At 36.7% G+C, this 16,670-nt stretch overlaps 2 protein-coding genes across 2 annotated transcripts in view; one reads left to right on the forward strand and one right to left on the reverse strand.

The window, feature by feature from the left end:
• The window catches only part of LOC135225382 (uncharacterized), a 75,670-nt gene extending 68,957 nt beyond the window's left edge, over positions 1-6,713 (forward strand). Inside the window, exon 2 of the mRNA XM_064264715.1 lies at positions 5,888-6,713. Within this exon, the coding sequence (XP_064120785.1) occupies positions 5,888-6,713 (826 nt within the window). The remainder of the gene's footprint in view (positions 1-5,887) is intronic.
• The window catches only part of LOC135225157 (mucin-2-like), an 861,510-nt gene that overhangs the window by 711,478 nt on the left and 133,362 nt on the right, over positions 1-16,670 (reverse strand). The window lies entirely within an intron of this gene.

Raw genomic sequence — 16,670 nt, forward strand, 5'->3', positions numbered from 1 at the left:
GTTTCTTTCATGTTTTCAAAGTACTTATTCCCTTATTCATTATCACTACAGTGAACCAAATAAACAAATCTACATGAAATTCCGGATGACAAAAGGATACTTCTTTTTTAAGATAACTTTCTTCTAAAACTACAAAGAAGTACGCCTAAAACTGCCATACCCTTTGCAATTAGTCTCGGCGCTCTAAATTTTTTTTTTCTACTTTCCCCCTTGTGAACATTTGGTTGCCACCTCTTTGACATCCACACTGAATTTTACAACGCCCTCAGGTTTCTGTTCTCCAACACCCCCCCCCCACCCCCACCCCCCCCCACCCCCACCTACCAACCCCCACAAAAAAATCCTGGGAATGGTGCCAATCCTACATAAAATCTATACGCTTGTGGACTACAACACTCAGTTGAATTTGATGGTTTAGGTATAGCCCCAAGAAACAACTTCACTGAGAGAGAGAGAGAGAGAGAGAGAGAGAAGAGATGTTTGGAAAAAAACACTTTAGCCACAAAGTGGAACAATTTGCATTTACAGCAATCTGAAAACTATCTAAATTGCAATCTGCATGAATGAATATGGAATACTCCCAGCTTTAGATTTTTTGACTGGCAACAAAGCATAACTTGGAAGAGTATACTTCAAGGATTTTTCAGAAACCTGGCTTTTTAAATAAGTGTACACTCACTTTTCAAATAAGTGTACAACCATTTATTTAAATATACTAATTCCCTTCATCCCCCCACCTCCCAAGAGGTTTTGTTCATAGTACAATATATATATATCTTATATATATATATATATATATATATATATATATATCTATTATTATATTCTATATCTATATATATATGTGTGTGTGCGTGTGTGTGTGTGTGTGTGTGTGTGTCATTAATGCTCCGGATTTCTTTGTTTCTTTGGCCAGCTTTGTGTCAAGAAATGAAAACAGTGATAAATAATTTTTTCAAATTTTGGGACCAGCTTTCAAAAATTTTTGTTTCTCTCAACTCCAATTTACAGTATTTTTCAAACAGAAAATGTTCATTACTCTAGAATTTCTTTAGGTACACCTTATAAATTAATCTGAGCACATTCACCTAATACAGATTTATCATCTTAATTTCGTACCAGAGAGAGACAGAGAGAGAGAGAGAGAGAGAGAGAGAGAGAGAGATCAGGAATCTATTTTTGAGAAATCTAAACCTGCACCCCTTTGTAAAACGAGAACGTGCTCCAGTATATGTTAGGCCACAAAAAAAGAAAAAGAAAAAAATTAGCCATAAAGACTTTATTACCTCATTTCGTCTCGCCTCCTTAGGAGATGGTCCCGAGTCTCTGTCACACACAAAAAAAATGTGGCTTAGCTCATTATCCATTTGTTAAAATGTCGTTAGCTGTGCACAATATGCTTATTTTCCATTTGGTCAAGTATGAAACATTTCTATATTGCTTTATGGGTTCTATGCGAATTATGAACTTAAGTAATAAGAATATGATCGATTATGTAATGAAAGATAATCTACAAGATTAATAAAAAAAAGGCACAATGGCATCTTTTTTGGCAAACCCAAAGAAATGTAATGACAGGCCAACCACTTTGAAAACTAGTTTTTACAAAAATGTAAACGCTGGTGTTTGTTTTTCTTGAACAAAAAACTTGGTTCTTATTAAAAAAACTTGGATTATCTTTAAAAAAACTTGGTATCTTCCAAAAAACTCGGTTTCTCTTAAAAACACTTGGTCTCTCTTTAAAAGCTTGGTTTCTGTTAAAAAAAATTGGTTTCTCTTTTCTACAAAACTTGCTTTCTCTTTAAAAAAAACTATTTCTCCTTAATACAACTTGGTTTCTTATTTAAAAACTTGTTTCTCTTAAAAAAAGCACTTGTTTCTCCTTATAAACTTGGTTGTTATTTAAAATTTGGTTTCTCTAAAAAAAAACACTTGGTTTCTCTATAAAGAAAACTTGATTTATCTTTTTTTAAAAATATGTTCCTCTTTAAAAAAAAAAAAATCTGGTTTCTCTATAAAAAAAATATAACAAAAAAAAAAAAAATCTGGCTCCTCTTAAGAAACATGATTTCGCTTACTAAAAAAAAAAAAAAAAACCTCCCACTTTCCCCTAGACATTACCCTGTGCACCAACCTCTTCCCCTTCGAGGATGATGGCAGGAGTCTGTACTCGACGGGCAACACTAATCACCCCATTACCATTCAGCGGAGCCTCCTAACGACGGTTTAACGCAGCAGTAACAAATCAGGTCACGTCATTTGCCGCTGTTCTGAATGGGTAAACATCCTCTGGTTGACGCAGAGACGAAGCAGAGCAAATCCAACCTCTGGGATTTGAGGAAAGAGATGGAAATGGGAAAAGACAGAAGTTCAATTGTAGAATTTTTTGTTCTAAACAAACCAAGTATTTTTAAGAGAAACTTTATTTTTTTTTCCCAGAAAACCAGGTCTCAAAATTTGGCCGGTTACTTCACACCCTTATTTTGATTTAATTTAAAGAAACGACTGAAAAGAAACAACGACGCATTACTGAAGATAAAGCACACTATAATTTATCCACACTTCCGTCATATTACTACATACAGAAGTTTATTTATTAATCTGCATATCCGCCCAAAAGAAGTTTTCCATGTTTTCCTTAAAAATTAATGTGAAGCCTCTACTAACAATTTTTTCTCCTCTGTGATATGAACTAACACGCTACTAATTTAATTTACTCTCAGCACAGTTCCAGTACGTAAGGACCAAACAGCAATATCGTAAGATGACGTCACAGTTAGTGACTGGAATCCCAATAAAGGGAAAACTAAAACCTGCTACACAGCCAGTCCTGGCCGTGCTGATAACACAAAATAACAAGTTCTAAGCGTAATTGTAATTTTTCTCGGATACGAACCTACTACGCTTTCAAAAATGGAGTTACTCGCGCAAGGGGCACTTCGGCTGTCTTCGTATCTATGAGAAAAGTACTAGGAAGCGTTGAAAGGTGTTATTTTTAAGGTTATATTTCAGTTTTGTGTTTTGCGGGAGAAAGTAGCTGTCGTAGTTAATTTCTGCTTAAATGGTTATACGGTTTTCTTTTATTTAGCTCCTTAAAGTTTTAATTGTTAAAAATATATTGCTGAAAATATTGTATAATGTGGTTTCAAGTGCTCTTTTTTGATTTTTTTTTATTCCTAAAGATTTATTTGTACATTTTTATGGACTTTCGTTGGACCATATTCAGGAACTTGTATTTTTAATAACTGTTTATGTTGTGGGCAATAAACCTCTATCTACCTATCTTGATTCAACACGAAATCCAGTCACCTAGGACAGTTTCGTTGTCCAGTTGGGCGTAGGGTCAAAATGCCCTTCAAAAACAAACTTCCTTCAACTACGGATCACTGATCCACATCTCACCGAGGTAATCTGATAGTTGTGGACCCACAGACAAAACTAACTTTGCCTTTCCATATCTATCTGTAGCAACTCTCCAAAATGATCTACGTAGCAACAGTTAGCAGCAGCTTTGAGAAAATGTGATGGCATGAAATACGTACACTGCAACATTCTATAATGATTTGCAAAGCAACAGATAGCATCGATTAAGAAAATATTCGTATCCCGGTAACAAGCATGTCAACTAAAAATATTGATATTCTCTCTCTCTCTCTCTCTCTCTCTCTCTCTCTCCACCAAAACAATGGTTTCCACACCCCTGATTACTTTGAAATGGAGAATGACTGATGACTGCCTGTCTCACTAATTGTTCAATGCTTCCAGTGCAGCAACTTGTGTGGGTTACCGCTAAACTCCGCTATTTCATGCACGAGTCTTCAGGGTTAAAAGGTCAAGGAGAAATAGTTTCTCAGTGTGTTAATAAAAGCAAGGAAAAATGTTGCTGCGCCCTGAATAATGTCTATTTTATGGCCGGAAGGGCAAAAACTCAGTAAAAATGGAAAATGAGGAATAATCTGTTGTATCTAAAAAATCTACGAGAGAGAGAGAGAGAGAGAGAGAGAGAGAGAGAGAGAGAGAGAGAGAGAGAGAGAGCTGGATTTTTTAAAAATCTACGCTGCAAAGAAATGTGTGTGAGAGAGAGAGAGAGAACTGTGGATTTTTAACAAATCTACGCTGCAAAAAATGAGAGAGAGAGAGAGAGAGAGAGAGAGAGAGAGAGAGAGAGAGAGAGATTTCGTAGCAGACCCACGGCCACAAATGAGATCTCGCAAGGGTAAGTACTGTAGTGGAGAAAGAGTCTCCCGGTGACGCAATAAGGTCGTGGCGTCACACGAGAACAAAAACGCAACGCGACGGTAATTGCGTGACGTAAGTCGTAAACTTCACGGCTGGGTCGGTGCGAAAATGAGTCTCCCTACGACAAATAAACGAATTTGAAAAAAATGTAAATAAAGGCAGGAACGCTAGATGAATGTCCTCTTTTGCAATAAAATTTATATGCTGGATGTGACAAACAATGGGATTTAAAACTTTTTCATTCTACTGTAATGTTATTGAACACGCCCATAATGACAAGCCACAGGTATAATTAGAGATATAAATTCTAATTTACTATTTATGATGTTATTAAATAAAATTTGGTACAGGGGTACTATACAACATATACAAACGTTAAAAAATTATAATTACGAAAGTTTTTTTTGTTTTTTATCAAGAATTTATTGTTATCCTCGACGAGGTGAAACTCAATTATATCTAATCATTATTATGTAGTCATTTCCAGAATCTCATTAAGAAGTCAGTACCTCTCAGAGCTCTCTCTCTCTCTCTCTCTCTCACAGACAAATACATACACAGAAATATTAAAAAAACGGTTCGGTTAACCAGTTTCTAACACAGTAGCATTGAACCATTTTACTCACTTTCACAGATTATAATCACCGATGGCCTTCGGTAAGGGAGAGTCCATACCTGAAATAAGAAAAATCAAAATTAAAGAACTGAGTAAACCAATCATAACATACACGTAGGGCTAGAACACCATGACAAAAGATAAAATTAACAAACGTGGACTATGCACTGCACTGTATGCATTATTGTGGCATCTTCTTCCAGTAAATGCTCTATTTTGGTATTCTGTGGACCTTTGTTAAACTATTCATCGGACAAGCCACATAATTTTTATTTAGTTTACACAAACATAATGATACTCTGATTTGTTATGAAATAAAAGTAGCGCAAACTCCATAGGCAATGACGAAGAGATTATATATATATATATATATATATATATATATATATATATATATATATATATATATATATATATACATATATATATAAAACTGGAACCAAGAAAATGGCCACTCTTCATTCGAATTTACACTACGCAATGGATATAATTATCAAGAAATTATATAACATCGGATCTATATTCATTTACCTAATGGTACAGCACCCTAATTCATAAAACATTCTGTCTCATGTAAACAAGAGAAAAACTCATAGGAAAAATAAATTAGGTAAATAACTACAGAGAGAACTACCAGTTAAAATTACTTAGGCACTATCACTTAAAATTACATTTAAAGAATTAGCCCTTAAAATTACACAAGGCACTATCACTTAACACAACATAAGGAACTAGCACTTAAAATTACATATAAGTAATTATCACTTAAAATTTACAGAAGGCACTATCACTTGAATTACATATAGAACTAGCACTTAAAATTACATATAAGTAATTATCACTTAAAAATTTACACATGGAACTGTTACTCAAATCCAAATTAATTTTACTTTTCACCCAGCAATTAAAATGAACACACTACCATCATCCAAACTTCCTTTCCTAACTCTCAAACGTTACGCCATGACTCGCCACCCCACATGGAACACCCGTGATAATTGACCTGAAATGTAATCTGGCGTATCATTGGAGAGGGGTCGGGAGGGACTATATCAATGGCAGTGTTGCAAGACCTCCGAGGAACCTCATAAAGTATTTCGAGAAACGGCGGACGCCAAATAGCCTTTCGCTGGGCTGTGGTTCCGAAACAAGGACTCTTCAAAGCCGCTGCTCATATCCATTTGGTTGCGCAAAAGGCGCTGCTGCTATCTATCATCCTAGAAAACCCCTCCTCCTCCTCCTACTTACCTCCTGCTTTTACCACTACTCCTCCTACTTACCCTCATACTTTTACCACTCCTCCCACATACCTTCTGCTTTTACCACTCCTCCTCCTCCTTACCTTCCTACTTTTACCACTCCTCCTCCTACTTACCTACCTGCTTTTACCAATACTCCTCCTCCTATTCCCTCTCCATCTTACCTCCCCTTTTACCACTCCCCCTCTTGCTTTTACCAATACTGCTCCTCCTCCTCCTCTTCCTCTTCCTTCTTCCCTTCCTGCTTTTATCCCTCCTACTCCTCCTCTTCTTTCTTCCCTTCTGCTTTTACCACTCCTACTCCTCCTCTTCCTTCTTCCCTTCTTGCTTTTACCACTCCTACTCCTCCTCTTCCTTCTTCCCTTCTTGCTTTTACCACTCCTACTCCTCCTCTTCCTTCTTCCCTTCCTGCTTTTACCACTCCTACTCCTCCTCTTCCTTCTTCCCTTCTTGCTTTACCAACTCCTACTCCTCCTCCTTCCTTCCTTCCCTTCCCCTTGCCTGCTTTTACCACTCCTATTCCTCCTCTTCCTTCTTCCCTTCCTGCTTTTACCACTCCTACTCCTCCTCTTCATCCTCCTCCGTTCCTTCCTGTTTAAACCAATCCTCTACTTCCCTTTCCAACTTTTACCCTTTGAATCTCTCTGCTTCTCTGCCTCCACTTGTTAGGCCTAGGGTAGGTAGGGTCGGGTGTCGCTGATGCTTAATATTGAAATGTGTAATCTCGGTGGGCTCTGAAAGGCGTAGAAGCCTTTTAGTTAGGAAGGAGCATTGTGCTTAGGCCTAGGCGGGATGGTCGGTCGCTCGTACACATATGTTGTTTATGTGGAGTCACGACTGTGAATAAGATAAACGAGGAAACTGGATGTATGTTGTGGGATGCTCGTGATAAAGGAAGATGAACAGGGCCTCCTCAGTTTCTGTATTTCTCCCGAGTTGAATCGCTGGGCATTCAATGGTAGAATTTACAGTGTAGTTTGTTTAGCAATTAGATCTATCTATCTATTTGTCTACACACACAGACATTACATACATACATAATATATATATATATAATATAATATAAATTAATAATATAATAATTAAATAATATATAAGTTAATCACAATGACACGTGATTTTTAAATACCAGTCCTGGGTCAGTGGCTTTGAAAATAAAGTCGAAAGCGGCCAGGACCTATACCCAGTGTTTTATTTCTTCCCCTGAGGTTTAAATTATATATATATATATATCCTTATATATACGTACATTATATATATATATATATATATATATATATATATATATATATATATATATATATATATTACCCCATTACACACACACACACATATATATATATAACTTTATTATTGCAATTATGGAAATCGGCGGATTAAACTGTGTTAATGTTCATCTTTCGAGGTTTTAAGGAGATTGAAATGACTGAATGTGTCTGGGCATCTTGATGTGTTTTTATAACTCAAACGAGCAAAGTAAAAAGGATCGAATTTTAACTGCTCTGTTGTAGCTCAACACAGGGTTAAGCTCTTATCATTTTTCATTCTCACGTTAGGCAAATGAGTAATGATGTCCATGACTTGCAAAACGAAAATCTTCTTTTTAAATGACTTCTCCCATCTCTCCTCCTCCTCCTCCTCATTCATCCTTCTCTCTCCCCCTCCCTCCTTCCTCCATTCCTCTTAATCGTTTTCTTCCTCCTTCGTTCTTCCCTTCTCCCCCTTGGAAGCAGATGAATGTGTGTTCCACACATTAATCCTTCTGGAATGCCGCGTAATTTGTTAGAATAAAGTCCGTACTCTTTCCTCCTTGGGATAGGGTGGTATGGTCTCTCTCTCTCTCTCTCTCTCTCTCTCTCTCTCTCTCTCTCTCTCTATATATATATATATATATATATATATATATATATATATATATATATATGTATATATATAATATATATATACTATATATATATTATATATATAAATATATATATATATGAAAATGTGTATATATACTTATTATATAATAATGTTAAATAGAGATGATCCAGTAAATCCTATTGAAGGGTAAACATAAGCAGCACAAGATCTGAGAGTGGAGGAACCAACGTTGATAGATGTGAAGAATGATAAGGCACCTGGTTTAGATAACATACCACCAGAACTCCTTAAGAACGGCGGCGAAATGTTGAAATGTTGCGCTCAAAGATCTTTGACCTTCTAATAATGATCTGGAGAACAGCAGAGAAGCCAACAACATGGGAAACAGGCAACATCATCCCGGTACATAAAAGGGGAGAAAAGACTGACTTTGCTAATTATAGAGGGATTATACTTCTGCCAACCTGCTGTAAGGTACTATAGTAGATCTACATCAACCATGCATCTGATGTCTAGGCCAGTCCCTTACGACGCTCCTTATTGGCTGTTGAGAAGCCAATCACAGGGCTGGAAACCCTCAGTCTCTCGAGAGAGGGATACATCTTTCAAAAGAATCCCTCAGGAGAGGTGGAACTTACATCCTGCCTCTATGAACTCTCTCGAGAGACAGAGTTTCCAGCCCTGTGATTGGCTTATCAACAGCCAATCAGGAGAATCGTAAGGAACTGGCCTAATCAGATGCACGGTTGATGTGAATCTACTATAACTAAAATGATAAAAGATAAATTAGAACCTTACATTAGGGGAATATCAATGTGGATTCACAGAGGAGGAAGATCAACAATTGACCAGATTTTTACTATTAGACAGATAATGGAAAATCACTGGGAGTATGATAAAAAAGAGATATGTGGCAGGTTTTTCGTAGACTATAAGCAAGCATATGATAGGATCCACAGATCATCAATGTGGAATGTTACGAGGGAATTTGGTATACCAAGAAAAGCTTATGAACTTGGTAAACGTATGCTGCAAGAATAGTAAGAGTTGTGTCCAGGTGGGAAGGAAAAGGACAGAATGTTTTGAAATTAAAACATACTTGAGACAGGGATGCTTTTTATCTCCAATGTTGTTCGACCTAATCTTAAGGGAAAATAATGCGGAGTATCGAGAGGCGGGCCCCAAATTGAACTTTGCCAATGAATATACACACTGTATATATGTATGTCAGTTCTAAAGTAACTATTTTTCACTACCCGGAGAAGGTACGATATACGATGATGTTATTGTGGAGTGGTGTCATCTGAATGTTATGCAGATGGTAACGAGTAGATTTAATACTGATGACATAAACGGAAATGAGAGAGAGAGAGAGAGAGAGAGAGAGAGAGAGGAGAGAGAGAGAGAGAGACTTGACTGTATCTCTACCCACTGACATGGAAGATAACAAGACAGAAAGAGACTTATATCTCTTGCGGTGGCGGGGTGGTCTGGGGCTTCACTGCCAGTCCTGGAATTGAGAGGTCGATGGTTCGCGCCTGTCGATCGCCAATTATATTATCGCTTAATAAATTCCCCCTCGGTTAAACATATATGAAAATATATTAATTCCGAGGTAGAGCGAATTAGATATTAAAGGACATTTGTAGTTCAATATATATATATATATATATATATATAATATATATATATATATATATATATATATATATATATATATATATATATATATATATATATATATATACACGTAATTAATCAAACATATATCAAACCTTGGCCCGATACGCCAAATCCAAGTTAAATCGAGACCCTTTATGACCCTATTGACTTTGGGCCATACGGAGTGACATCTGACCCGTTGCTCGGATCCATCTTTTCATTGAACTTCACCCCTCCCCCCCCCCTCACCCTGCATCTTAGCAATGAGGGCAACGCCCATCAATAGCCTAGGATTGTCTGGAGAGTCGAGGTGAGGCACTTTGAACCGTTACTGCATACGCCATTGTACTCTTTTCCTGCCTCTGGTTATCTTCCTCTTCAGCGTTCCAGTTGAAGGATGAATGAGTGTATTTTGAGCGTTTGTGTTACGAGGTAAATTAATTTTCGTGGAACTATCTTTGTCTCCGATCGGTAACATTTTTTCCTTTGTTTTACACTTAAATTGAAAAGACATGTATTTAAATACATTATTTTGCGTATTAATCTAATCTAGTTTTTTCTTTTTTAATTGATCTCTTCTTTCCGTACGTATTTCCCTACTACCTTCTGTTACTTCTTTCAAATGAACGCCACACTCTTTGGACGAATAATAATTGTATTAACAATAAAGTAAAAATTAAAAGTTAACGAAAAAATCATCTCGGGCTCACATAAAGAATACGTTTCGTAATAATTGAAGGTCCAAGGAACAAAATGTATTCATACAGCGGCCAGCTCACGACAATAAATTTTTTTTCACAGAACTACATAAAAATAATTTATAAATATTATGTAAAAATAAGCAAAAATAACTAATGCCATACATATAAAAATAACTAAAACGCCACACACGTAGTCCTATTCAGCTCGCCTTTGTTGACTAACGTATAAGAGCAAAATTTCGTCATAAAGGTTCTGGGAACTAAAATTTCGTCATAAAGGTTCTGGGAACTTTAAAATTTCGTCATAAAGGTTCTGGGAACATTAAATCGTAGGGAACCTTGAGAAACGGAAAGTAGTAAACACTTGATTCCAGAGCAGTTTCTAAGCGCTCTTAAAAACGCAAAAGGTTGACACTGAGAGTAAACAATAGATCAACAAGAACGATGTTGATTGCTGAATATTAATTAAACCCCTCCAGCTGTGAGCAAGTATAAACAAACCAATTAAAATTATATTGAGAGACATCTACTAAAGAGTCCAACATGTAGGTACTATGTTAAAGCTATGCTAACAATAGCCAAAATGTAAAATCAAAAGTCAATCTTTATATGGCAAAATATAAAATCCAGAAACTGAGAGAGAGAGAGAGAGAGAGACGAGAGAGAGAGAGAGAGAGAGAGAGAGAGAGAGAGAGAGAGAGAGAGAGAGAGAGAGAGATTTTATATACCTTATTTATATGGAAAACACTAATATTCTCAGAATGTTTAAAAAAAATAGGGAAAATACAAATATTCTTCGTGTTTAACGGAATGAATATATATATATATATATATATATATTATTGATATATAATATATAATATATATATATATGTACACACACACACACATATGTATATATATATATATATATATATATATATATATGTACACACACACCTATGTATAATATATATATATATGTATAATATATATAACACACACACACACACCACACACACATATATATATATATATATATTATATATATATATATATATGTATGTATGTATGTATGTATGTATGTATGTACATGTATGAGAGTTAACCTCTACATGTATATATATATATCATTCAAGTAAAAAAAAAATAATCTCCAAGTGTTTAAAGAAATACAGAGAGAGAGAGAGAGAGAGAGAGAGAGAGAGAGAGAGAGAGAGAGACTACGAGCATATCACGGCATGAGGATTTTGACGCTCGACGTCACATATGACACCTAATGACACCGATAACCCGTTCGCGATGTCCCCTCGGCCCTGATAATGGGCACATCACGTGACGAAACATAGCAACGGGTTCACGGGGTCGGTCCATAAACAAATCCCCCCGACATAACAAAGACGTTTGCGCAATGTTGAGATCGTTCAGAAGAAGAAGAAGAAGAAGAAGGAGGAGGAGGAGGAGGAGGAGGAGGAGGAGCGACTTGATGACGAAAGCTAAGGTGTGGCCCAGTATGGATGAAGGGAGCTTATAAAAGTTGAGAGAGAGAAGATAAAAAATTATTTTATTACAGTAACCGATTCTCTGGTTATTCTTGAAATAAAATAGTGCCACGGTAAATATAAATGAATGATTAAAAGTTATAAAATCGTATGTCATAAATCAGAAATACAGCTGAGAGAGAGAGAGAGAGAGAGAGAGAGAGGGGGGGGGGATTATCCTGTAAATATACTCAGTCTCAATAACATCTAATCAGTAAAATGCTCGCATAAGAAAATGGGCAAATTACCCCATTGGAGAGAGAGAGAGAGAGAGAGAGAGAGAGAGAGAGAGAGAGAGAGAGAGAGAGAGAGTATGCAAGGAAACTAACTAGGAATAATCAGAATTCGAAAAAACTTTCAGAAGATCCCCCAAGAGATAACAGGTATCAGATAAGCAATCTCAGGAAGCGAGCGACGTCTCCGCAAGGCGTATCTCTCTCTCTCTCTCTCTCTCTCTCTCTCTCTCTCTCTCTCTCTCTCTCTGAAAGAACACCGGATTTGGCCAAATGAGAAATAAACGTTTGACCTACCAGGTTTTCTAACAATCGCCCCTTATCTCACAGAATCGTTTCCACTTTCTATCTTTTTAGCGCTGATGACAACTGACAAAGACGATGCCTTGTTCACTGATAACATTCGTCTCGTTATAGGGAGAGAGTGAGAGAGTGAGAGGGAGGGGGACAAGGAAGGAAATGGCAGTGGGGGTCAACTATTGTGTCTATGCTCATTATTCACATTACTTTCGACTTTCAATCTCAATTTTACGGCCCATAAACATTAATCAACCGATGGGCACTGGTCTGAGATCCTTCGTGGTTTATATGACATCCTACACTCTCCTTGCACGTTTGTGCAATGTTAGAGGAGTTGATGTTTGCACATGATGTATTTTTTAAGGGCGTTGTTTGTATATGATGTCATACAACATAGCCATACTTGCGTACTGACTACATAAAGACAAACAGAATATATATATATTTTTTACGCCAAATTATTTATAAAGAAACCAAACCCCCTTACACACACATATGTGTGTGTGTGTGTGGTTGGTTTCTTAATAAATAATCTGGGGCAAAATAAAAGTCAACCAGATCGAATAAATCTTAAAAATGTACTGATTACAAAACATAAGTTCAACATATATAAACACAAACATTATTGAGTGTTGCACATAAAAAAGGTGATCTTATCATAAGCAAATCACCAAAAACAGCCCTAGCAATCTCACGTTAAATCCGACCTCAGACTAACATCATTTCCTAATTTAATTTTCTACAGATCCACTTTTAAAAGTAACCTTGCCCCGTTCCTATCTAAACAAGCCATAAAGAACATTCATCAATCAATGTATTTGTCACGTAAATTGATGCCGCTAACTCAAAAGTCACCATGTCGTCAATCAATCAATGCACTCATTAGGCTATGGCCAAAAAAGTTAAAACTAACAAATTAATCTACTTAGGTTACAAATATGAAGTAACTCAACCATTTAATCAGCTAAATGAGAATGTTTTTAAACCTCTGGGGAATTAACGCCAAATTCATAATTCAAATGGTATCTTTCAATCAGGGCCAAGTACTACTGACAGAAACAGTTCCCTTCTCTCTCTCTCTCTCTCTCTCTCTCTCTCTCTCTCTCTCTCTCTCTCTCTCTCTCTCTCTCTCCTAACAAGTTTTTTGTCACACCATTCCCCGTTAATTGCCTCGATTAAACGGAGGAGAGGAAGTAGTTTTCAGGTGCCGGTGGCAATTCCAAGAATCGCCGGAAAATGAAATCCTGTGATTACAGGAATCACGGATTCCACTAGAGAGTCAAATCTGTTGATAATGAGGGCAGAGTGGCTGTAAGAAAGGAACAAAAAGGAAGAAACTATGATTACGTGAGGATACGAATAGGGAGACACATAAAAGTTGATAATACCGAAAGATGATAAGTAACAACGAACAGCAAGAAAATCTCTAACACGTGTCCTAGTTATCAAATTAATTCTGATAATCATTCTTATTCAAGATTTTTTTTTTCTAAACTTCCAAAAAATGAATCAAATGAACAAAGGACACAAGCATAGGCTCTTGACAACATGGCAGACGCCGATACCTGGAGCAAGGGAATTCTAACCCCGCTTGGACAGGAAAACTTCCCTCTCTACTTTTCTATTAAAAAGCATAAAAAAAATTGAAAAACATGACATGACAAGACAGCGACAACATATATAAGGGTAAATAAATACATGTATACGTACGTATAGTATCGACCTACATATTTATAAAGTATGTATATAAAATATATATACATACAAACTATATATATATACATTATATGTATGTATATATATATATGAGAGAGAGAGAGAGAGAGAGAGAGAGAGAGAGAGAGAGAGAGAGAGAATATTTGAAAATGTTGACTGAAAACCCCTGGCATAATCTGTCGCATCTGCCCCGTGGGTGCGTTCATATCGCTGCATCTCAATTCAATGCAGATCTTGAGCGGATAAGATAACCTCCTTATAAAGTGAAAGAAAAAATTTTGAGACGTATCTTTTCTCTTTGTATTTATTAAGAACTTGACCGTCATTTCTTATTCCAGTACTGTCTCTAGTATTATTATTATTTTTTTTTTTCCCTCTATCACAGTCCTCCAATTCGACTGGGTGGTATTTATAGTGTGGTGTTCCGGGTTGCATCCTGCCTCCTTAGGAGTCCATCACTCTTCTTACTATGTGTGCCGTTTCTAGGATCACACTCTTCTGCATGAGTCCTGGAGCTACTTCAGCCTCTAGTTTTTCTAGATTCCTTTTCAGGGATCTTGGGATCGTGCCTAGTGCTCCTATGATTATGGGTACGATTTCCACTGGCATATCCCATATCCTTCTTATTTCTATTTTTAGATCTTGATACTTATCCATTTTTTCCCTCTCTTTCTCTTCAACTCTGGTGTCCCATGGTATTGCGACATCAATGAGTGATACTTTCTTCTTGACTGTTAATCAACGTCACGTCTGGTCTGTTTGCACGTATCACCCTATCCGTTCTGATACCATAGTCCCAGAGGATCTTTGCCAGATCGTTTTCTATCACTCCTTCAGGTTGGTGCTCGTACCACTTATTACTGCAAGGTAGCTGATGTTTCTTGCACAGGCTCCAGTGGAGGGCTTTTGCCACTGAATCATGCCTCTTTTTGTACTGGTTCTGTGCAAGTGCCGGGCATTCACTTGCTATGTGGTTTATGGTTTCATTTTTCGTATTGCACTTCCTACATATGGGAGAGATGTTATTTCCGTCTATCGTACTTTGAACATATCTGGTTCTTAGGGCCTGATCTTGTGCCGCTGTTATCATTCCTTCAGTTTCCTTCTTTAGCTCTCCCTCTGTAACCATTGCCAATTGTCATCGCTGGCTAGTTCTTTAGTCTGTCTCATGTATTGTCCGTGCATTGGTTTGTGTGCCAGTCCTCTGTTCTTTCGTCTTTCTCCTGTCTCTGTATATTTCTGGGTCTTCGTCTACTTTTATTAGTCCTTCTTCCCATGCTATTATTATTATTACCGTGGCATATCTTTCTATTTTCATTTATAAATAATTCAGGGATCTTCAATCATGAAGAGTTTCTAATAGCACTTCTGCCACCCCCAACTATATTATAATAATAATAATAATAATAATAATAATAATAATAATAATAATAATAATAATAATAATAATAATAATTATTATTATTATTATTATTATTATTATTATCAAACTACCGCAACCTTGAGGGAACTCGAAAACTCATTAGCCTTTAACCAATAACCTGGCCTTTTATTTTTCCGGCACTGCTCCCACGAGAGCGGCCTTTTCCTTAAACATCCAGCAGCAGGTCAAAGTTTTCGGGCGTGTGGGCGGTCCTGCGGGGTGTTATGGTTAGGCACCAATAGGTGAAGATTTATGGAGTCATTTGGGGAACCCAATAAAAGGTTTATGACGGTGTAAGTTAGGCGTTGCACCCCCATTATGGCAACAATGAAAATGTGGAAATGATTACAATGACAGCCCGAATCTTCGTGTTTTGTACAACAGTGTTCAGTCTCGTTTTGGCTGTATATATATCAATGCTAACTAGTGTAGGCCTAGATCATCTATAAGGCCTATCTAAGCAGGAATGCGAAAGCACACGAAAGCACATAATAATACATAATTTATTAAAGATGTATGTTTATGTTTAATTTCATATAGATTACTTATGTGCAACTGCAAAAATGTACGCATATACAAGGTCTATAGATTAAAGACCTTGCGTATATACGTATCAATATTTTTTCTGAACCAGGCAATAATACTGACTACGCAAGTTCAGTACAATTTTCTGTATACAATCATATTACACTTTCTGTAGACAAAAATTATCAAGGGTGTGTTTAATGATTGCCTGTTATCTATCTATCTACCTGCTTAAACCACCGCCCTCTCTCTCTCTCTCTCTCTCTCTCTCTCTCTCTCTCTCTCTCTCTCTCTCTCTCACTCTCTCTCTTGAGATTCGATACGCAGTAGTAGGCAATCTTTTTTTAAAATGATGACTCACTGATCGATTCTTAAGCAGAATAAGGACAAAGGATATGGGTCAGTTCCATCAAATCCAGAATGCCTCTCCTATCCAAGCCGCGAATTAGGTACCAAGATATATGTCGACTACTGCAGGTCGCAACTAACGGAGAGAGAGGGAGAGAGAGAGAGAGAGAGAGATGAATGCAAATCAATAATAATAATAATAATAATAATAATAATAATAATAATAATAATAATAATAATAAGCACTATAAAGCTTTCTACC

The sequence above is a fragment of the Macrobrachium nipponense genome, chromosome 13 (genome assembly GCF_015104395.2).
Source record: "Macrobrachium nipponense isolate FS-2020 chromosome 13, ASM1510439v2, whole genome shotgun sequence".
In the NCBI taxonomy this organism is placed as follows: domain Eukaryota; kingdom Metazoa; phylum Arthropoda; class Malacostraca; order Decapoda; family Palaemonidae; genus Macrobrachium; species Macrobrachium nipponense.